This window comes from Gallinula chloropus (genome assembly GCF_964237585.1).
Source record: "Gallinula chloropus genome assembly, chromosome: 12".
In the NCBI taxonomy this organism is placed as follows: Eukaryota; Metazoa; Chordata; class Aves; order Gruiformes; family Rallidae; genus Gallinula; species Gallinula chloropus.
The window spans coordinates 20,986,255-21,008,686 of record NC_140097.1 but is presented as its reverse complement, the minus strand read 5'-3'; the positions used below and the strand labels follow the sequence as shown (position 1 = coordinate 21,008,686).

Here is a 22,432-nt window from a genome sequence, read left to right as displayed (position 1 = left end):
GCCGCCACCCAGGTCCCGCCGCCCCTTCCCGCCGCATCCCGCTGCGGTGCCAGGCGCCTCCCCGCCAAGGACACGCCGCAGGCCAGGCCTCGTCACCAAGCTGCCTTTATTGGTGTTCGACGCCCCGCTTCCTCCCAGGGGTACCAGCTCTCTCCCAAGGGACACCCTCTCCCTGGGCCAGCCCCACGGGGGCTGCAACGGCCCGGTGTGTCCCGGGGTGCCCCATGCCGCCACCACCCCCCCCTTCCTGGGTGCCCCAACCCGCCGGCAGGCGAGGGTCCCAGTGCACTGGCTGGCCACTGGTGCAGGCAGTGCGTGGTCATCCCGGCGTGTGCGTGGCCAGTGCCTCCTGCATCTTCTGGCGGCAGCAGGCGTAGCGGTGCCGCAGCTGGCGCACGTGCTCCTCCTCCTCCCGCTGCAGGATGCGCAGGAAGTTGTGCAGCTCCGGCAGCGTGAAGGCATCCCACTGTGGGAACAGGGGATGCTATGGGAACGGGGATGAGGCATCCTCCCCCACAGCCACGGCCCCCGGGAGCTGTGGGTGCCAGTCCTCTCCCCGTCCCCATACTCACATTCACCTCCCCAGTCTCGTTCTCCTTCATGACGAAGCTGAGCACCTTCTCGCTGGGCCCGGCCAGCAGCCGCAGCCGCAGGGGCTGCTCCTCATCGGCCAGCTTCCGTAGGTACACTGCAACAGCAGCCAAGTGTCACATGGGGGACACTGCCACAGGGCCACCACCGCCACCGCAGGGGTATTGCCACGACAGGGGCACCCCTGCCACAGGGCAGCCTGCTACTACAAAGATACTGCCACCATGGAGATACTACTGCTTTGGGGACATCACTCACACCCCGCAGCCACTGGGGACACTGCCACCAAGGGGGTATCCCCCCCACTGTAACAGGGATGCTGCCACCTCGGGGGACACCACTGCCACAGGGAACACCACTGCTGTGGGGATGCAGCCATCACAGGGGACACTCCCACCATCCCAGGGACACTGCCACCGTGGGGCTACCCCCTACCCTGCCACCACAGGGACACGGCCACCACTGCAGAGACAGGGCCACCCCAGGCTCCTACCTTGCTCATCCTTCTCGGACCTCTCAAAGAGGGCAAACTTGCGGGGGTTGTCAATCACCGTGAACTTGCGGAGGAGGGCGTCGATGACCTCGCTGGCACGGGTGTAGGAGAATATGTGCAGGTGCTTGACGGTGCCCTTGGGTAGGTAGAAGGACGTGCGGCGCTTCACCCCCTGTGTGCGCGGCCCCGACCGCCCCGCCTGCAGGGAGGGGACTCTCTTGGTGGCTGGCACTGAGACGGGGCGCACCAGCTTCAGCTGCACCTTGATGAAACCCGTGTAGGAGCCATCCTTGTTCTGGAAAACACCCATGGAGGGGTAAGTAGAGCCAGGGCAGGACATCCCCCCCTTCCCAGCCCGACACTGGCTCCATACCAGGCTCATGAAGAGGTTGCTGTTGATCTGGTTGTTGTACTCCTTGATCCGCTGCTCCACCTGCGCCTGGTCCAGCTCTGCCTTCTCCCATTCACTGGGCTCATCCTGCGTGACAGTGGCTGGGCTGAGCAGCACCTCAGCTGGAGGGAGCCCTCCGTCCGCCTCGGCATCCTGCTGCTTCCCAGCCCTCCCCGAAATGCCGGCTGACACACACACCGACCGTTGCGCGGGGTTGCATCAGCCCAGCTGGGCTGTGCCGGGGAAGCACAGCTGAGCTCACGGCAGTCCCAGCCCCGCTCCGGGGATACCACCCCCACCGGCCACCCCTCCCTCAGCCCCAGCTCCATTCCCAGGGCCACAGGGATGAGTGAACCCGCTGTGTAGACACCCCAGGGCCGGGCGTTCCCTCCAAGCACCCCAGATCAGAGAGGTGTCCCCAAGGCAGAGTGCTGTCAGCCCAGTACTGGGGTGGCAGGACAGGCTGGGCACCCGGCGAGACACCCTGGGATTCAGAGCAGGAGGGCAGGGCCAGACTGGGGGAGCAGCCCGCCCATGCCGCCGGCACCCTGCTTCAAAGTGCCGGCCCTGCACAAGGGTGACCCGGGAAGTTCTGGCTCAGCGTCCCCACCACCGGCACCCCCTAATGAGTACTTAAGTGGGGCCGCGGAGCTGCCGTGCAGAGCTGCATGTATCCTCACAGCACCCGGGGCTCCAAGCCCCGATGGCCACACCACGGCTCACAGGCACTGCCAGACTCAGCCAGGGCCCCCATGGAGCGGGGACAGGGACGGGAAGACACAGCTCTGAGGCTGCCCCGGGTAGCTCAGCCCAGGAGCCCCCCAAGCACTGTCCTTCACCCCCTTTGGGACCAGCTCCAGCCCTGGGAGGCCATGGGGCTGCTGTGCTAGGCGGCAAAGCCCCACTCCCTCCATAGCAGCGTGTCCAACAGCACAGGACCACCCTGCCCCACGGCACGGCCACGCACGACCACCCCCTACCCCCCCATCCCCCGCAGCACGGCCCTGCTCAGTCTCACTCCTGCCCCACCGCAGGACCACGCTCACCCCACACCGGCCCCCCGGCAGGGCCGCCCCCACGCCCGGCTTTCCCCATGGCGGGGCCACAACCGTCCCCGTCCCCTCGCCTCCCGCTCCCCCCGGCACCCAGCCCCGGGGAGAGCACTCCCCCGGCTTACGTCACCGCGTCCCCCCCATGATGTCACGGCCGGCGGCCCGGGAACCGACCTGGCGGCGGCGCGGGCGGCGGCCGAAGGAGGTGCGGGCGGTGTAGAAGAGCTCGGGCTCGGAGTCGGAGTCCTCCTGGCTGCAGTAGCCGCTGCTGGCCGTGCTGCCCCCCGTGCCCCCCGCGCCGCCCCGCCGCAGAGCCAGCGCCGCCCCGCAGCCCCCGGCCACGGGCGCGGCGGCGGCGGCCACGGCCCGACCCGCCCGCCCCGCGGCCCCGCGGGCACACGGGCACACCCGGCCCCGCGCCAGCCCGGCCGGCCCCCGGGCTGGGGCCCGGCTCAGCCCGCTCCCGGCTCGGCTCAGCCCGCTCCCGGTCCCGGCGCGGCTTCGCCCGGTCTCGATTCCTCTCCCGGCGCGGCTCAGCCTGGCCCCAGCCGCGGTCCCGTTCCGGCTCAGCTCGGCTCGGCTCGGTTCGGCTCGGTTCGGTTCGGCTCGGTTCAGCTCAGCCCGCTGGCGCCTCGGCTCAGTTCGGTAGCGCGCTCCCGCCGCTACCCTACCGGCCCCCGGCCCCGCCTCCGCCCCAGCGCGTCTCGGCTGACGCGGGCCGGGGGCGGTGCGGCGGGGCCCCGCTTCCGGCGGTGATTTCACCCGGCACCGGACACACCCGCCCAGCGACGGCGGGACCCCGGCCTGGGCACGGCACGGCCGGGGCAGCACGGTGTGGGCACAGCCCGGCTCGGCACTGTCCGGCGTGGCACGGCATGCGTGGCACATATGGCATGTGGCATGGCACAGCTCGGGCCAGCCTGGTATGGCCAAACACAGCCCAGCCCAGCATGGCTTGGCACAGCCCAGTGCGGCATAGCTCATCACGGCACAGCCCAGCCCAGCCCAGCCCAGCCCTGCACAGCCCAGCCTAGCCCTGCACAGCACAGCCCAGCCTAGCCCTTCACAGCACAGCACAGCCTAGCCCTGCAAGGCTCAGCCCAGCCTAGCCCTTCACAGCACAGCCTAGCCCTGCACAGCACAGCACAGCCCAGCCCAGCATGGCTTGGCACAGCCCAGTGCGGCATAGCCCATCATGGCACGGCACAGCCCAACCTAACCCTGCACAGCACAGCCCAGCCTAGCCCTGCACAGCACAGCCCAACCTAACCCTGCACAGCACAGCCCAGCCTAGCCCTTCACAGCACAGCCCAGCCTAGCCCTTCACAGCACAGCACAGCCTAGCCCTGCAAGGCTCAGCCCAGCCTAGCCCTGCACAGCACAGCACAGCCCAGCCCAGCATGGTTTGGCACAGCCCAGTGCGGCATAGCTCATCACAGCACGGCACAGCCCAACTTAGCCCTGCAAGGCTCAGCCCAGCATGGCTTGGCACAGCCCAGTGTGGCATAGGTCATCATGGCACGGCACAGCCCAACCTAACCCTGCACAGCACAGCCCAGCCTAGCCCTGCACAGCACAGCCCAGCCCAGTGTGGCATAGGTCATCACGGCACGGCACAGCCCAGCCTAGCATGGCTTAGCACAGCCCAGTGCGGCATAGCTCATCACGGCACGGCATAGCCCAACCTAACCCTGCACAGCACAGCCCAACCTAGCCCTGCACAGCACAGCCCAACCTAGCCCTGCACAGCACAGCCCAGCCTAGCCCTGCAAGGCTCAGCCCAACCCAGCCCTGCAAGGCTCAGCCTAGCCCTGCGTGGCTCAGCCCAGCCCAGCCCAGCGTGGTACAGCGTAGCACTGCGTAGATTAGTGTGACATGACATGGCCTCACATGGCACAGCTGGGCAGCCCAGCACACCCACCCCCAGCTGGGCAGCCCCCGTGCTGGCTGCCCCTCACGCCCCTTCCCTGCGGACGCAGACCATGCCCTACCACATTGGTGTCCTTCTCCAGCGCCTGCTCTGCGTCATCATCCTCATCGCTGGCACCCAGGGGGCCGCTGCAGTCCAGTTGCACCAGGGCCCGGCACCGGTAGTGGCAGATGAAGCTGCAGTCTGGGGACAGGGACAGAACCAGTGTCACCACCATGGCCCTGAGTGTGGGGGTCAGTACCTGTGCTGGGGACAATACCTGTGCCTGGTGCTGCAAGGGCTGGTGTGTAGTACCAGTGCCCAGAGCTGGCTGCTTGCCCATGCTGTGCTGGTGCCAGAAAGGGAGGGAGGTGGGAGGGGTGGAGGCACCCACGTGGGACACGGTGCTGTGCCACGCTGTTGGCCAATACCGTGGTGCCTGTGCTCCCTGCCTGGGCTGGCCAGCGCTGGTACCTGGTGGCTGGGATGGGCAGTGCCCAGTACAGGGATGCCCAATGCCCAACAGCTGGTATCAGGATGCCCAGCACCTGCAGGAGGTACTTGCTACAGGGATACCCAGTGCCTGGCAGGGGTGCTCAGCATAGGGAAGTGCAGTGACTAGTATTTGGTAGGGGGCTGCCCAGTGCCTGGTGGAGGTGCCCAGTGCAGGGATGTCTGGTGCCCAGGGGCCTGGCACACATGCCCAGTGCAGGGATGCCCAGTCCTGACTCGGGATAACTGCCTGTGCCCAGTATCTGTGCCCAGCACCGGGATGCTCGGTGCCCGGCCTGTGTGCCCGGTGCCAGGCTGCCCGTGCCCAGTGCCGGGACACCGGCTGCCCAGTAGCAGTGCCTGCTACCAGGATGCCCGGGGCCCAGCGGTGGGGGTTGCCGGTGGCGGGATGCCCCGTGGGGATGCCCCGTGGGGATGCCGGGAAGCCCGGGGCGCGGCGCGGTACTCACAGCGGCACTGGAGGGTCTTCCTGCCGCCGCCCCAGACGAAGTTCCCGCACTGGTCGCACCAGGTGTGGACCCTGCGGCGCTGCGGCTCGAAGCGATGCCCGGCGCCCGGTGCCGCCGTCAGCCGCGGGTCGGGGTGCGCTCTGGGGCCGGGCCGGCGGGCCGGGCTGATGCGCACCGCGTTGGTCCGCTCCAGGCGGCCCCGGCCCGTCCGCGGTTCCGGCTGCAGCTCCCGCAGCTCGATGAGCTCCATGGCCCCGGGGGCGCTGCGCGGCGGCGGGACGGGGGCTGGCGCCGGGGATGGGCCCGGGGCGGGGAGCGGGAGGGGCAACGCGGGGGAAACTGAGGCAGAAGGGGGGCGGCGGGGGAAGGGGGGAGAACAGCGCAGCGTCCCGGGATCCCGACGGCTACCGCCGAGTCCGTGAAGCCCGGCGGGGCGGGCTGGAGGCGGGGATGAGGCGCCCAGAGCCGCTGCCGGGAAAGAGGGGGCCCCGCTCCGGCAGCAGCCTTCCCTCCGCCAGTGCTCCCAGCACCCGGGCAAGTCTCGCCCGCTGCCTCAGTTTCCCAGCGGGGAAGGGAGCTGGGGGAGCCTCTGGCAGCGGGTTAGAAGCAGCCAAAGCGTCCCCAGCAAAGCTCCACACTCAGTCCAGCCGCAGCCTGAGCTGCTCGGCCCGGGCTGTGGCCAGACTGAGATGGTTTCCTGCCCCTCAGCGTGGCTCCTGCAGCAGCAGCACAGGTGACTGCCTGGTTCGGGACACGCACACACACCCTCACAGCATGAGCTGCACGGCTGTGCAAGCACCATCAACCTTTAACAGCCCTGCTCAGGCCAAGGCTCCAGCCCTTCAGCAGCGGCCGCTGCCCAGGGAGAGGGGAGGATGCAGCACAAGGCCCAGCAGGCCACCAGTTAACCCTAGTGAGGGGATGGTGGGCAGGGGGCCAAGCTGCTGCTGCCCCCCCTGGGAGGAGGGGGTTGTCCCTGAAAGAGGGCAGGCAGTGAACACCTGAGAAACAAGGCTGCTTTCTCACCACAGCGATGCTTTCTAACCACTTCCTACACCGTGCTGCTCGGAGAGCAGCAGCCAAAGGTTAGAGGCAGCTCAGCAGCATCCTTGCCCCTCTCCCACCCCCAGCTCACACGTTGATCACAGAGGGCCCAGCCCTTCTGCTACCCACAAGTATCAGCTCTTTTTTTGGGGTTCACTAGGGAAAAACAGAGACATACCCCTCCTCTCCCTGCATGCAAGGTAGGGGAGGAAGTAGTTAGAGCATCTTCAGGTAGGAGAGGAAAAAAAGGAGAAGCCAAGCAGCACCAGGCTGCAATTACAAGGTTTATTGGAGAAGGCTACGGGGTGGGGAGAAGACACTGAACCCAAGCAGGGGTGCCTGGGGCTGGGAGGAAGCAGAAGGGGACTTTGCAAGCAGGGGGAAGGACTCTGCCTCCTTGAACCTAGGTGGTACTTCTCTTACAGGGCAGCAGCTCTCCCCATGGCCCCAGCCATCAGGTTGCAGGCAGCCTTGTGCTTCTGCCAGTGCTGGACCTGGCATGCCCTGCCAAAGGGAAGCTGTGGCTCAGGGACCCTTCTGGAAGCGGGGTGCCCCCAGCCCGAGCAGGAACACAGTGGGGGCCACGTTTATCCCCAGGAATGTGGACAAACCCCACTACTGCACTCCTCTGGGCACTGGGGGAGGGGGGTTAAGAGGGTTTAACGAAACAGCGATAACCAGACCTTGCCATATGGTTCAGATTTAGTTTGCTGCCCCCATCCCAGCTGCCAGATCTGAGCCTGTCACCTGCACCCCCAGAGCCACAGGCACTTTTCTTCCCCCTTCTGCCCCCAGAGTTGCAAGGAAGGGAAACAGCAGCACCATGGGAAACAAGAGAGGGTGCTGGGGGCTGGCAGACAGCAGGGCAGGCAGCTCAGCACCTCCCAGCAGCCACACAACACCCACCACCATCCCCACCAGCGTCCCAGGTCCTCAGCCCCACCGTAAGATTCGGAGAGACACATGGCAAGTGGAGATCCAGGGGTGCTGAGGGGCAGTGGGAGCCCTGGCTTCCCATGGCCCTTTCACAGCATCCCCTGGGGGAGCTGGGGGCATGGGGAGGGGGCTGCAGGGCACAGAGGGGGGCTGGGCTCCCTTACCTTGTGCAGTACCACTCGTTCCTGCAGCGAGAGCAGCGCTTGGCAGCCTCTGCCCCACACACCCTGCAGCGGGGCTGCTCAGGAGCCAGAGCCTCCAGCATCTCCAGGCTGTAGGTCTGTGCCCACCTGCGATGGGCAGAGGGGGTGGGGAGGGGGCAAAGCTGCTCAGGGGGAGCTGCTGGCAGCCCCCTGCCACCAAGGGGACATCTTTCCTCCCAGTGCTGAGCTCCAGCCCCTGGTAATGGGGGTACTGGTTCCACTGGGCAGGCTCTGCACACCTTACCTGTGTGCTTGGAGCTTCAGCTCCTCCTCTGTGGGGCTGAAGATGTGCTTCACCTGGTGCTTGGCAATGGCTTCCCACTTCCCCATGTTTTTCTTCAGGATGTGGTCCCAGATGACTGGAACCTGGTGGGAGAAGCAGAGCTGGAAGAAAGAATGCTGTGGCACAGGGGTGTTGGCTCACAGCCCAACCAAAGGTGCTGTGGCACAGGGGTGTTTGAGGGACAGGAGGATAGCTGGCCCCAGGCATGAGGAATGTGCCCTCCCCCATGCCCCAGGGAGGGGGAGTGGAGGCAGCACACCAGAGACTAACACACAGGGACTGAGGGTGTGCTTTTGGGTACGCAGAGGGGATGGGTGGAGTGAGAGTCCAGCCCCAGGGTCTGGGTTCCTGCACAGACAGTGGGATCTCAGCCCACTGTGTGCCAGCAGCGGCATGAGCCCCGTGCTCCCCTTTTCCACTCCTTCCTTCCCCAGAGATGGGCACTCCAGGGAAGGCTGGGGGGATGCAAAAGGGAAAGTGCAAAAGCCAAGGCCAGCACTGGAAGTTAAGGCTCTGGAGAGGACGATGCCTCCTCCAGCAGCATAAAAATAGCCAGGGCTGGAAGGGGAGGAGGCTGCTCTGGGAGCAGCCGGATGGAAAAAGGCCTTTTCAGAGCTTGGCTGGGCGACAGGGAGTGAGCTCACCGCTTTCTGGGCAGAGCAGGGAGCCCACGTGTGTGCTTCTAGCTGGCTCCCCCATCCCACCTCCTTTGGTGGAGGCAGCAGAACTCCAGAGAAGGCCAACAGCTGGGTAAAGGCTGGACAAGGTCCCTGCCCCAGAGACTCAAGGCACAGGGAGTGAATCCACAGCCACGTCTGCCCCAAGTGCCTGGTGTGCTGGTCTCAGCCTTCCCCAGCCCCAGCTGGGGTCCACCACCCCCTTCCCAGACGTGCAGGCAGCAGCACTGGGCACAGCCTGCTCCTCCTCTGCACAGCCCAAGTGACTGCTGTCTGACCCATCTGCTCTGGGTAGTGGTGTAGAGCCTCCCTGCAGCTCCAGAGCCTCTGCTCTGCCAGCTCTTCCCCTCTGCCTTCCCACAGATCCCCCCCTCACCCATCTGTCCAGCATTGTCCCCCTCCAGCTCAGGAGAAGGCAGGAGAAACACTTATTTCCAGCAGTGCATGGATTAAAAGCACCAAGGAGCCCAAGATGCTTGAAGACCCTCAGGATCCTACTCCTGAGCCCCAGACATCAGCTGGGACCAGTCTGACTCCAGCCTCTGCCATCAGACCTTGGCATCCCTCCCTACACAGTGTGCCACGCAGCCTCAGGCCAGGGCTGCAAACAGGACTTGGCACTGGGGAGTCCAGAATTCAGCAGGAAAACACTGATAATTGTTAAATGAAGAGTTCATTGTCAAAACAAGCCAGAGGTTGTCCCTGTCCTGTGCAGCCACCACCCTGAGGACTCCATGCAATCTGAAGAGCTGTTTGTAACCCAGCTTTTATACCTTCAGCTGTGACAGCTTGGCCACTGCTGCAGTGGGACAAAGCTCTCAACACCCACAGACACTGCTGCTGACAGTAAGGATGTAACAGCAAAATGGGTACCCAGCTGCTTCAGCAGGGACCTACCTCTCCAGAGCTGAGCTTGGTGGGGAGGAAAAGGGGGGAGGGAGCTTTTTGGGCTTAAAGCAGAGCAGGTGGAAGAAGAACCACTGGATACCTGCTCCAGGACGAGGTCCTTTTTGGGGGGAACTGGCTCTGTCACTGCAAGATGGCTCAGAAATCTCTGCATCTCTGCCAGGTTGGGCAGCTGGTCAATGAGGACGTCTGTAAGGAACCTGCGGAGCTGCGGCCACAGAGGGGAGAGAAGAGCGAAAGGACGGAGGTGAAGACAAGGGAGGCAGAGCTGGGGAAGCAGCATGGCAAGAGCAGGGACCTGTGGGGCCCCAGCAGCGCCTCCTGGGGGTCCCGCGAGGTGTGCTCACACACACAGGCTGGCACAGAGACAGACCCCAGCCCTGGCTCCTGGGAGCACACAGCAAGGGTGGGGAGATGTGTGGAGGTGCCCAGTGCTGGCCAGGCCCTACTCTGCTCTGCACATGGCCTTCGTAGCACAGGAGCTCCCTACCTTGGGGAGCTCCCTCCCCTCACCTTGAGGAGCCCCCTCCCCTTGAGGACCTCCCTCCCCTTGAGGACCTCCCTCCCCTCCCCTTGAGGAGCCCCCTCCCCTCACCTTGGGGAGCCCCCTCCCCTCACCTTGGGGAGCCCCCTCACCTTGAGGAGCTCCCTCCCCTCACCTTGAGGAGCCCCCTCCCCTCCCCTTGAGCAGCCCCTCCCCTCACCTTGGGGAGCCCCCTCCCCTCACCTTGGGGAGCCCCCTCCCCTCACCTTGAGGAGCCCCCTCCCCTTACCTTGAGGAGCCCCCTCCCCTCCCCTCCCCTTGAGGAGCCCCCTCACCTTGAGCAGCTGGCTCTTGTTGAAGCCATCAAAGCGGTACTTGCGCTGGCACTCGGGGCTGAGCAGGAGGTTGAGCAGGGCAAGCCACACCTGCCCATCCAGTTTGGTCATCTTCTCCTGGTCTTCAGGGGCCACCACGTGCCATCTACCGTTCTCAAACTTCCTCAGCTTGCCTGAGGGACAGGAAGATGTGCAGCTCTAGGGAGAGGCATCGCTCCCGAGGACAGACAGCTCGGAGGTGGGGATGCTGGTCTGGGGGTGCTTCTCACTCCACCACAGGCCAGCCCCTCTGCTTCTGCCTGCCTCAGTTTCCCCACCCCTTTGCTCAACATAGAAGCCTTCCTGGTACAGAGACAATATATTAGTGAGCACAAAAAGCATAAGGAACAGGCATGAAAGCAACAGGCCTGTGGCAGGAAGAGAAAGATCCCTGAGACACAGAATCATACAGTCCCAGACTGGTCTGGGGTGGAAGGGACCCCAAGGATCACAGAGCTCCAACCCCCCTGCCACAGGCAGGTACACCAACCTCCAGGCCTGGAGCTACACAAGGTTGCCCAGGGCCTCATCCAACCTGGCCTTGAACACCCCCAGGGATGGGGCATCTTTCTCTGTACTTTGCCAGGAGGGTAGGACACTGGTAGATGAAGGGGCAACCCATGCTGCAGTGAGAGAGGGTGATTTGGGATGCCAACTCCTGCTCTGCTGGAGGTTCTTCTGCCAGGGAAAAGCCAGAGGTAGCACAAAGGCAACAGAAGTGACAAAAGCAGCTCCAGGAGCTGTGCTGCTCTCAGGGGTGGAGGGGGGATGTAACCAGCATCTGCACAGTCTGGAAATGACTTTGCACTCTTGTTCCTTTCCAGTCCCTCCCTCAGGGCCCTAGATCAAAGCTCCCTGACAGCCCCAGCACACAGGCAGGGAGAAGGGATGCGTTTCCTGGCCTGAGGAAGGAGGAAAAGCTCCATATACAGCTGGGCTCCCCACGGCAGGGGCAGAGCCACGTGCTTCCCAGCATCTCTTCCTTCCCTGCCCGCACTGTGACCCCCCAGTGCCGGGCTGGGGCTGGGAATGCAGCTTCCCACACCCCACCACTGCTCAGAGGCAGGCAGCTGGGGGGCAGCATGTGGGGGTGCCCCTGGCTGCAAAGGTGCAGGAGGCAGGGCTGACAGCGCAGACAACGGCTGATGGGCACAAGCTGGTCAGAGGCCTTTGGCAAAAGAGGAGCTCAAGGACAAGCAGCCTCAGGGCAATGGGTTTGCTGCCCGGGAGAGGCTCAGTGCTGCCCCTGAACGGCGCACACAGGCAGCGGCTGAGGGGCTCTCAGGTGGAGCTGGCAGAGGTGCTATGCTCCCACCCTGGCCTCCACCAGCTCAGAAAAGTCACAGTCCTGTGTGAGGATCAGCGTTTGGAAGCACTGCCAGGTCCCCAGCCCGGCTGGGCTGCAGCTGCTTCCAAGCTGAGCAGTTTTGGGTAGGGGCTGCTGGCAAGGAGCCATGGGAGGAGGATGGGACAGTAGAGGGGGAGCAGCTTTCTGTAAGTGCTCCTGCAGCAGATCCACCAGCAGCTGCAGCACCCCAGGGCCAGGAGCCATACCTGCTTCCTGGCAGCTCCAGGGACAGTGCTCCACCAGCTCCACAAGGAGACAGGGCAGGTTGTGGGTCTCCAGCATCCGTGTCAGTGCGCTCAGGGACAGGCTGGGGATCACAGAATCACCAGGTTGGGAAAGACCTTTAAGACCATCAAGACCAACCATTCCCATCCTAAGCTAAACCACATCCCTGAGCACCTCATCGACCCTTTTTTAAACACACCCAGGGAAGGTGACTCAGCCCCTCCCTGGGCAGCCTGTGCCACAGCCCCACAAACTCTGCCAGGGAAGAACTTTTCCCTCCCATCTGCTCTGCCCCTGCCCTGGCACAGCTTGAGCCCATTGCCCCTTGTCCCATCTCCTGTCCCCTGGCTGAAGAGACCATCGCCCACCTCTGTGCACCCTCCTGGCAGGGCAGGGGAGGTGGGGAGAAGGTCTCCCCTCAGCCTCCTCTTCTCCAGGCTGAACACCCCCAGCTCCCTCAGAGGATTTGCCCTCCAGCCCCTTCCCCATACAACAGAAAGGCTCAAACTGCCAAAACAGACACCAGTGCTCCCTGAGACGAACAGGAGAGGCAAGAAATATCCCAGTGATCTGGGTTGCACTGAGCAGGGTGAGCGCTGCTGTGTGTGCCCCCTACCCCAGGCACAGTGCCACTGCCACCACAGCACTGCCAGCTGCTGAAAGGGGTGCAGGCAACCACCATCACCCCACAGCACACTCAAGTGGAGAGAGCTCAGTGCAGGTCCTCTGCTGCTCCTGGACACCCACCTCTCCACCTGGTCGGTGACGAAGCGCAGCACAGACAGGGCTTTCAGGGAAATCTCAAACTCCATGGTCTCTGCCTGCTTCTGTAGCTCCTGTGGAGGGACAAGCACAGGCTTGGGATGTTGGGCCCCATTTTCCAGGAGCTGCAGGGACACAGCACTGGCTGTGTGTCAGTAACCACAGGCTGGGGAGGAAACCAGAGCCCTACAAAACAAACTGCTTCTCATCTCCACTGTGCCAGCGCTGCCTGCTTGCCAGGGCAGCCACAGGAGTCCTGCTTGCAGCCCACTGCTGCTCATTCCTCACCCCTCTAACACATCGTGGGTGGCTACCAGGGACACCCCCTGAAAGAGGCCAGTCCCAGACCGCTCCTCTCTCCCCTTCTGAGATCATCCTGTGGCCCCTGAGAGGTGGGAGGCTGAGGGAGGGGGGAGCTGCAGGATCAGCAGAGGAACTGGAGGAGGGGAAGGGAAACGCTTGGCCCTGCAGTCCTACCCCCCCACCACTCCTGGCCCTGCCTCTCCTGCACAGCCAGCTGGGAAATCTGGCTGTGGTTATCCCAGCCCACAGCTGTGCCATGCTGCCCAGCCCCCCCCCTTCCCAGCCTGCATGCACAGCCTGCCCCACATGCTCAGCCTGACCACCCTCTGAGCCAGCCCCTTCTGAGCCCAGCAGGATGGCTGGGCTGAGAGGTGCTGAGTCCTTCTCCCCAGCCCAGGCAGGGCTGTTCCTCCCCAGCCCCAGGCACTCAGCAGCTCACACCTCCCTATTCAGAGCACTGGCCTCAGCAACTCCCCATTCCTCTGAGACACCACTGCAACAGTCCCCTTCCAAATTCCTGTGGTAAGAAGCCCTGCACTCCCTGTGCTGATGCCCCACATGCTGCTAAAAAAACCCTTATGGGCTCTTCTCTCCAGCCTCCCTCTCCAAACTCCCCAGTGAAGCCATTTCCTACAGCTCCTGCTGGTATCCAGACCTCATCTCTGCTGCCCTCAGGCTGGGACTATCTTCTGCTGCTGGGGGAAGCAGGACAGGTTCTGCTCCAGGGGTTACAAAGGACAACAGGCTCCACAACAGGGGAGCAGGCAGGAACAGCTTTCTCATGAGGGGCTGGAATGAATCAGAGGAAACCAGGCTTCTTGGGAGACAAGCACTTTTTACAGCCCTTTGGCCTAGAAAAGGTCAGGTTTTTTAACTTCAGCCATGCCAAAGCATTAACAGAGACACCCCCTTCCCTTCCCTTCCCCAGCTGGGAAAACATATCCTGGAAACACCCCTATTGTGCTCTGAAGCCCTCCACTTCCTTCCCTTTGCTGGGAGACAAGCATGTGCTTGGGCAACCAGCCAAAGGATGGAGGCAATGTGGGGAGGTACAGCCCAGCTTGCAGGCTTATCACCTTAACTCTGCTCCTCCAGATGCTCCTCCTGATGGGTGCAGCTGAAGGAGGAAGCCTGAGGTGCTGAGAAGCAGAGTCCCAGGAGCAGAGAGCGCTCCCTGCACTGGGAAAGGGCCCGTGGCAGCCCAGGAACAGCCTTGGGCTGGCTGCTGGCTCAGACCAGCCTGGAGAGGAGGTTTCTCAGAGAGCTGAGGGGAAACACAGCAGGGCAGCTCCTGGTCAGGTGACAGAGCAGCTCTGGGTTAACTGGGGCTGGCTCCAGCATTAGTCTGAGCTAAGGCAGTGCCAGAAGTGCTGGGGAAACAGACCCACACAGCTGTCAAGAGCAACAGCAAATGGCCAAACCCCTGCACAGAGTGTTTTGGGTGACTGTCAACTCCCCAGCACTGTGTCACTCAGAGTGCCAGCTCAGCCTGTGTCCTGCAGACAGTGTCACCAGAGAGGGCAGAAGTGTGGCTGCAGGGTGGAAGGGGGTGGGTGCTGCTGCCAGCCCAGCTGAGCTGCTGGTGTGGATGAGCACCAGCATCAGACACCCTCCAAGATGGTCAGGAGGTGCCTGGGTGGCAGCCAAGGGGTTCTCCGTGGGAATCCCAGAATCACAGGGGCTAGAAGGGACCCCCAGAGCCCATGGGGTCCAACCCCCTGCCAAAGCAGCTCCCCAGCTCATATTGCACAGGGCGGCGTCCAGACGGGGCTGGAATCTCTCCAGAGATGGAGACTCCACACCCCCTGGGCAGCCTGTCCCAGGGCTCCCTCACCCTCCCTGGGGAAAAGTTCTTCCCCATCTTGCTGTGGAACTTCCTCTGCTCCAACTTGCAGCCATTGCCCCTTGTCCTGTCCCCACAGACACTGAAAAGGGGCTGCCCATTTCCCCTGCATCCCATCCTTCAGATATTGATAAACATTCATAAGGTCCCCCCTTAGTCTTCTTCTCTCCAGGCTGAACAGCCCCAGCTCACTCAGCCTTTCCTCACAGGGGAGATGCTCCAGGCCCTTCAGCATCTCTGTAGCCTCCTCTGGACTCTCTTCAGGAGATCCCTGTCTTTTTTATCCCAGGGAGCCCAGAACTGGACACAACACTCCAGGTGGGGCCTGACCAGGGCAGAGCAGAGGGGGAGGATCCCCTCCTGTGACCTGCTGGCCACACTCCTCCTGATGCCCCCAGGATCCCATTGTGTCTCTCAGCCCCCAGGGCACACTGCTGGCTCATGGCACCCCTGCACCTCCTCAGGCTGCCCACCTCCTCTGTCATGTGTTCCCATGGAGCTATAGGAGTTTTTCCCCACCTGCATAGACGAGGGGTTAGCCAGCTCCTCAGGACGAAGCTCCAGTGGGATCACTGCTGGTCCCTTTGCTGCGAGAAGGGTCAGCTTTCGGTGGCAGTAATCAATTAAATCCAGGATGCTGTCCTCTGCTGACATGCAGATCTCCTTCACCATGACAAGAGGTTCAGAGGGCCATCCCCCCACAGCTGAGGATTTCCACCTTCAGGGGCTTTATGCTAAGGAGAGCTGAACCTGCCTCTTACCTTGTAAAAAAACACGGTCTCCAAGAGGTTGATGATGGAGGCTTCATGGTGCAGCTGTGGGAGGAAACAGGCAAGAGTGAAGTCACTCACATCAGAGAGGTCACCAGCACCAAGGACACAGCCAATGGGACTGGGAAAAGGGCTCTTCTGAATCACAGAATCCCAGACTGGTCTGGGTTGGAAGGGACCCCAAGGATCACAGAGCTCAAACCCCCTGCCACAGGCAGGGACACCAACCTCCAGGCCTGGAGCTACACAAGGTTGCCCAGGGCCCCAGCCAACCTGGCCCTGAACACCCCCAGGGATGGGGCACCCACCCCCTCTCTGGGCAGCCTGTTCCAGCCCCTCACCACTCTCTCTGTAAAAAACTTCCCCCAATATCCAATTTAAACCTTCCCTCCTTCAGCTTTAATCCATCCCCCTTGTCCTGCCATTCTCTACCCTTTTAACAAGCTGATTCCCCTCCTGTTCCTCTGCTCCCTTCAGGGACTGGAAGGCTGCAGTGAGGTCCCCCCACAGCCTTCTCTTCTCCAGGCTGAACCAGCCCAGCTCCCTCAGCCTCTCTCCATAGGGGAGCTGCTCCAGCCCTCTGAGCATCTGTGTGGCTGCTCTGACCCCTCTTGTGAGAAGCTGCTTACGTAGTTGTGGCCAAATCCGAGCCCAAGAGCCACAAACAAGGGATGTAGTTTTTAGAATAACTTCAGTTCACACAGGTCATAGTTATGTTAACAAGCCCACAAGGCTACACCACGCTGGTAAGAGCACTGTGCTGCCCAGGGGCAGGGCTCTTTGGAGCACAGGGACAGCACCAGTGATAGAAGCCTTTGGGCAACCAGCAGCCCCAGGCACACAGCCACTGCCAGAGATGGGCCAGCCCCCTGCACAGCTGTGCTGGTCACAACTCCCTGGGACTGGGAACCCCCAGTAAGTGCCCCGAGGCAATGCTGCTATGAGCCACCAGGGAAGACATCACCTTTCCCAGATGAGGGGCTCCTCTGGACTGAAAATGGGCTAAAACTTCCCAGCTTTGGCAGATTTCCCTTCGGTCATGGGCTGCATTCCTCTGCAGGGAAGCTGCTGGGATCACTCCCTTGCCAAGAACAGTCCCAGGGGCTGCTGCTCCCAGAAGCTCAGTAAGGAAAAGAGTTGTTTTTCTTACCCAAAGGGATGTAACCTGAGAGAGCCCTCTGGCTGGAGGTTCCAGAGAAAAAACAGTGCTCAAAGGGGGAGCAAATACCCTAGGGGTGCTGCTTGAGTCACTGAGCACTGCAAGCCAGGAGCACAGCTGCCTCCAGGAGTGGCTTTTGCTGCAGCCAGCAGCTCCTGCAAGCCCCTGAGTGGGATTAGACAGGGGTTCAACACCCCCAGGAGCAGGTCCCTGTCCCTCCTGGGGCTAAGGACACCAGCACGTCACTCAAGGCTTTGGGAAAGCAGCTGCTTCCCACTGTGTCACACCCCGCAGCTCCTTGAGCTGGTGAGGTGTAAAACCCCCCCTCAGAGACCTTTTGGGGGTGAGATGTGTTTGCACCCAATTCCCCAGCTCATTCCCACCCCCCCCTCGACTCACCACCACGTAGATGGGGAAGGTGCTTCTGGGCTTGAAGTCCTCCAGCCGGCACAGCACGGGGAAGACCTTGTGCTTCCAGATCTCTACAGTGATGAGCTCCCCAATGAGAACAGGAACCTAGACAGGGAAGGGATGGGGGAGCAAGGCCCTTCAGACCAGTGCCAGAGCAGTTTTATTGCTAATACTCAGCCATGGAGACTTTGGGGTGACCCCCTAGGGAGGAAGGTGGCCCTGGGGGACGCTGTCTTTACATTCACCCAGCTCAGCAATTAACAGCTTTTCACTGAGAGACCAGAGGGCAGAGAGAGATCCTGGGGTTGCACAGGGGAAAGGTGGCCCCAAGGAGCTGGGCAGGAGCAGGGCACCACACCAGTGCAGCCCAGCCTGTTCCAGGGCAGAGACTCAAGCACTGGCCTCTCCACTTGTGGAAGGGAACAAAACAACCTGAGAGAGGAAACAGAGGAGCAAATAGAAAGACCACAGCTTGAGCTTTAATTTTTTTTAAAAAAAGCAGCACTGGCAAGCCACCAGCCAAACATTTTAGCTGGAGATACAGCAGGATTTTCACCATTTTATTCCAAAATTGCCCACTGTCTGGGAGACAACCCCAGCTCAAGGCTGAAGGCCTGGCACAAGGCTCAGTACCGCGCTCAGGGAGGCTCACCTTGGCATAGGTGACCAGCAGCTCGGTGAGGAGCTGCTCCTGGCCCGTGGCAGCGTTCAGGATGGCGTACATATTGAGCTTCTCCACACACTCATGCTGCTGATGCCATCTGCAGGGCAGCCAGCCAGCAAGGACATCAGTGCCAGAGACCTCTCGCCCCTGGCTGTGCTCCTGGAGGGTCCCTCGTTCAGGGAAACACCCCAGGTTTGCCAGGAACACCCAAAGCCCATGCTGTCCCCTGAACCTGTGGTCCCTGGAGCAGCAGCTGCAGCTGTGGCAGCTCCAACCCTGCTGCCATCCTGCTGCCCCCAGCAACACCCACCAAAACCGAGGTCCTCCTCTCAGTTGCCCCTACCCACAGAGGCCCTCCGGGGACACCCCAGGTCTGGACCCTTCCCTGCCCCCTCGCAGACCCTCCTCTCTTTCCCAGCGCTCCCAGGGAGGCTCCAGATTTGGGGATCCTCCTGTCCCCCTACCCTACCCCCCTCTGACCTTCTGGGTTCACCTCAGAACCGGGGCCCCTCCTCTCTCCCCTAGACCTTCTGTGGATGTCCTCCCCCTCCTCACCCCCACCCAGAGCCTCTGGGGAGGCCCCAAAACCTGTTTCCCCTCCTCTCACCTCACGCAGCCTCAGCGGGATCAGCCCCATCTTCACACCGCCCCCCTCAGAGCCCCCGGGCCTCCCCAGAACCGGGGCCCCTCCCCTCCAGGCCCCGCCCCCAACCAAGCCAGCGCTCCCCCGCACCGCTGCCCGCCGACATCCCGCAGCTCGGTGCCCTGCAGCGCCCGCACCAGCGCCGCGGCCTCGGCGGGCGTTAGCGGAGCCGGCCCGGCGGCAGCCATAGCGGCGACGCGTCGCCACGGCAACGGGGCGGGGGGGAAAGGAGGCGGCGCGGGAGGCGGCGCAGACGGAGCCTCTGCCGCCCCCTGGCGGCGCGGAGACACGTGGGGGGTCCCAGGGAGGGGTCCCGGGGAGGGGGTCCCGGGGAGGGGGTCCCGGGGAGGGGGTCCCGGGGAGGGGGCCCGGAGCCCGGCTGCCCCGTTCGCCATCCCCGCCGTCACTTCCAGCACACGATGATGTTGGGGTCATTCTCCAGGCGCTCGTCCAGCTCCTTGTAACTCATGCCTGGCGGTGGGAAGGCAGTGGGGTGTTAGCGGGGTGCCAGGGGGCTGGCTGAGTCCCCCCAGTCGCCCCCCTCCTCCACCGCAGCCGGGGCTCGGCAGCCCAGAGCCCAGGACCGAGCCCCATCTCCCGGCAGCCTGGAGGCTGCCAGGGGGGCGAGGGAGACCCTGAGGCCAGCCCAGGCCTCCTGCAGCTGTCAGGGCTGCTGGGAGGAGCCCAGGCCCTCACCGGTCTTGCAGCAGATCTCATCGTAGCTGTGGCAGCCGGTGTAGAGCCGGGCTGGGTGGCTCCGCTCGTCCCGGGCTACCTTGACGGGGTATTTCTGGAGCCGACGGATCAGGCCCTTCATCAAACCAAACTGGATAAGCCTCCTGGGGATGAAGAAGGAGGAGATGGGACCCAAACCTCTCAGCGGCTCCCTTCTGGTTTCACCACACCACAGCCTCAGTTTCCCCACCCACAGATGTGGGGGGTGGGTACTTTCTCCTTGCCACACCCATGCTTGCCCTGCCACTCCCCCCACCCCAGCATCACCCCTTGGGGACTGAGCAGGGGGGTGCTGGCTCTGACCTCTCGTCCACCCTCTGGAGCTGCAGGGTGTAGCGGGAGATGAGGTCTCGCACCGTCGTGCCGGGGCTCAGCCCACAGTACAGCTGGAAGACGTCCCTGAGGCTGGCTCGCTTGTGCCCTGCGGGGACAAATCATCTGTCACCCGCCCTGTCCCTTTGGCTCCGCCAGCAGCTCAGCTCAGGGTCACTGTACCTGGTTTGGTGACGTAGGACAGACACTCCTCCTGGAGACACTTGTCATCCACCAGGTCCTGGACCTTCGGCGTGGTGCAGTAGACGTTGGAGTACTGGAGGGCATGAAAAGCAGCTCTGCTCAGCCAGGGCTCCGGGACAGACCCGTCCCACTTGGAACCCTGCTGTCCCCCTGCATGGCCACCCTGAGGGCACAGCTGCTGCCCGAATCCCGCTCACAGCCCCACACTCTGTGGCCTGACCCACCTGGAGTATGGAGACGAGCGTGACAACCCCGTAGTACCTGCAGATGGACAGGGAAACGTGAGACCCCTCTCCTCCAGCACCCCCAGCTGCCAGCTGGTCAGGCCCCCTGCCACATACTCACAGCAGGTTCTGCACAGCAATGCGCACCAAGTTCAGCTCCACGTCAGCTTCTGCAGAGATCTTCTGGACGTGCCGAAAGCCGTCGATGTAGGGCAGGATCTAGGAGGGGAGAAAGCAGAGAGGTCCAAGGCATCACCCCAAGAACAAACTGGCTCTTGTCTGGGAGCATGGTGGGATAGGCAGGCTCCATTCCCAGCAGCAGTTAACCCACGATTCGGGTCACTGGGTCACTTGCAGGTCTGAGAACAAAGACAAGGGGAGCACTGAACTGAGCTTGTGAAGTGGTGATCTCTGGGACAGCCTGACTCCCCTCTGCCCCCAGGGCAGGCTGAAAACAGATCCTGGTCAAAGCATTCTGCCCCCAGTCACACACACTGACCTGCTGTGTGGTGAGATCCCACTGGGAGTTGAAGAAGTCATCCTTGTCTTGGGTGAAGACAGGAACATCATACTCCTGCACAATGGGGGGGTCCGGGCGCTGCTCGATCACTTTCAGGTGGATAGTGTTTGACTCATCTGGCCAGGGAAGGGGCAGTGCTCAGGTTCCACAGAAACCCCTGTTCCCTCAGGAGCTCATGACTGTCAACCCCAGGACACCAACACACCGTGTGGAGGGAAGGCATTTGTGACCCACAACCCCATCCCCCCGGCCCTTCCAGCCACCCAGGGCAAAGCAGGCTCAGATGTCCCCAGCTCCAAGCACAGACAGGCAGGGAGCTGCCAGGAGGAGCACAGGCAGAGCCAACCCAGGGCAGGGGATGGCCCAGCTGCCTCCCTGCCTGGTTCCTGCCCTTGCTGCCAGGACAGGCACAGTGCAGCTCCCATACCTATGGGCAGGGTGCACTTCCCTTTGGCGTTCAGCTCCTCCAGCAGGATGGTCATGATGGGAACCAGCTTCTGTTTACTCTCCTCATTGGAGATGAAGCCGCTTTCCAGCTAAAGAGAGAAGAAAATTGAGCCAGCTGCTCCCCACAGGCTCACCAGCTAAAGAAACTGCAAGTCTCTGCCCCTGTCCTCCCTTAAACTTCAAGTGAAACCAGCACAATCCCCTCCTCACTGCAAACCTGGCCCCCCATCCCAGCAACGCCCAGTGACCCACAGCCCGCGGCAGGACAGCGCTGACTCCCTGGTGTGGATCCCCAGGCAGCCAGACGCTGCCCACACTGGCTCGGGCCTCACCTCGAGGGTGGTGAGGTACCCAGCCAGCTTCTTCACGATGGGCTCCAGGGCACAGGCCTTGGCTCTGGCATCGCACACGAAGCCCAGGTTGAAGAGCAGAGCATTTCGACTGTACTTCTTGTGCTCGATACAGACGGGGCAGCCGATCAGCTTCTTCTCCATGGCCGTACTGCGGGAAGAGAAGCAGAACCTGCACCCACGCCCTCAGGGAGGCCGGAGCCACGCGCAAGGTGCCAGGCAGCTCTGGAGCTGAGGGCTTCTCTGCCTTGCAGAATGAGCTGGGTACCACCCCCCCCCCCCCCCGCTCAGGGTGCAAAACACCGTCTGAAGGAGGCAGAGAGCCAACCACCAGAGAAGCAGCCAGTTTGCTTTTGAAAGCTGTCAGAGCTCAGTTGATTTTCCTGGCTGACAGAAGCACAGGCAGCACCAGTCACCCCCAGAATCGGGTACCCTCTCCCCCCACCCGGGTAACCAGAGGGACAGAGGCCCCTGTGAGCCCCGTGCTGCCAGCTGGCACTGCCACACGGCTGGTGGGGCCCTGCCCGCTGAGGGGGAGCACAGGTCATGGCGTGGGGGGGGGTGTCACCGACACTCACACAGTGATCAGCTTGTTCTGGAGCTCGGGCTTGGTGATGACGTACACCTGGATGGTGTCGAAGAGCTCCCGAGAGATGAAGTCCTCCGGCACCTGCAGCGGCACAGAAGGCCCCGCTCAGGCCTCCCCCGGCTGCCGAGCCCCGGGGCGCCCCGTGCCCCCCCCCCCCGTGCCCCCCACTCTCCTCCACAGCCGAGATGCCCGCCCCGCCCCGCCGGCGGGCGCTGCCAGGCCCCTCGCCCCGCTCCCCCGCCCCACCTGGTAGGTGATCTTGGGCCCCAGCGTGGGGTGGAACTCGCTGAAGAAGACGCACTCAATCCTGCCGCCCATGGCGGCCCGAGCAAGGCCCCGGCTGGGCCCCGGCCCCGGCAGGCTACCGGCCCCGGCAGGCTACCGGCCCCACACCGCGCATGCCCGACCCGCCGCCATAGCGCCGGTGCTAACGGACCGAGCGTCACCCGGCCGCGCCGGCGGAGGCGGCTCTTGCTCTGAGCGACAGCTCCGCCCACCCAATCAGCGGCGGCGCGGCGCTGACGGACAGCCCGCCCGGCCCAATCGAAGGCCGCGGTCTCGCCGGCGCGTCTCGGCGGCGGTTCCGCCCTCCCATCCTCCCCCCACCCCCCCCCAGCA

General features: G+C 63.1%; 3 protein-coding genes across 4 annotated transcripts; all 3 read right to left on the bottom strand.

Annotated features, from left to right (window-relative positions):
- Nucleotides 1-95: 95 nt before the first annotated feature.
- RASSF1 (Ras association domain family member 1) lies at nt 96-5,648 on the bottom strand (the record flags this gene model as incomplete). Its single annotated transcript, XM_084269682.1, has 6 exons — nt 96-466; nt 573-688; nt 1,085-1,379; nt 1,458-1,562; nt 4,519-4,640; nt 5,399-5,648. 6 exons carry the CDS (start codon nt 5,646-5,648, stop codon nt 320-322), a joined length of 1,035 nt encoding a protein of 344 aa, XP_084125808.1. The 3' UTR covers nt 96-319.
- Nucleotides 5,649-6,713: 1,065 nt separating this feature from the next.
- ZMYND10 (zinc finger MYND-type containing 10) lies at nt 6,714-18,828 on the bottom strand (the record flags this gene model as incomplete). Of its 2 annotated transcripts, none has more annotated exons than XM_084269429.1 (12): nt 6,714-6,946; nt 7,543-7,668; nt 7,826-7,947; nt 9,530-9,655; nt 10,267-10,439; nt 11,860-11,960; nt 12,626-12,714; nt 15,306-15,449; nt 15,548-15,601; nt 17,115-17,231; nt 17,779-17,887; nt 18,524-18,828. In XM_084269429.1, the coding sequence occupies 12 exons, from the start codon at nt 18,826-18,828 to the stop codon at nt 6,862-6,864; spliced, it is 1,551 nt and encodes a 516-aa protein (XP_084125555.1). In that variant the 3' UTR covers nt 6,714-6,861. The 2 variants fall into 2 exon arrangements, with proteins under 2 accessions (XP_084125555.1, XP_084125554.1); XM_084269428.1 differs by lacking the exon at nt 18,524-18,828 and adding an exon at nt 7,126-7,227 and having other exon boundaries at nt 17,779-17,989.
- On the bottom strand, nt 18,777-22,212 carry NPRL2 (NPR2 like, GATOR1 complex subunit). The gene is made up of 11 exons (XM_084269430.1): nt 22,061-22,212; nt 21,804-21,895; nt 21,208-21,376; nt 20,856-20,964; nt 20,408-20,544; nt 20,030-20,127; nt 19,909-19,945; nt 19,664-19,757; nt 19,472-19,589; nt 19,130-19,272; nt 18,777-18,904 (listed from the first exon to the last, which is right to left on the bottom strand). The coding sequence occupies exons 1-11, from the start codon at nt 22,130-22,132 to the stop codon at nt 18,837-18,839; spliced, it is 1,137 nt and encodes a 378-aa protein (XP_084125556.1). The 5' UTR covers nt 22,133-22,212; the 3' UTR covers nt 18,777-18,836.
- Between the last annotated feature and the right edge of the window lie 220 nt (nt 22,213-22,432).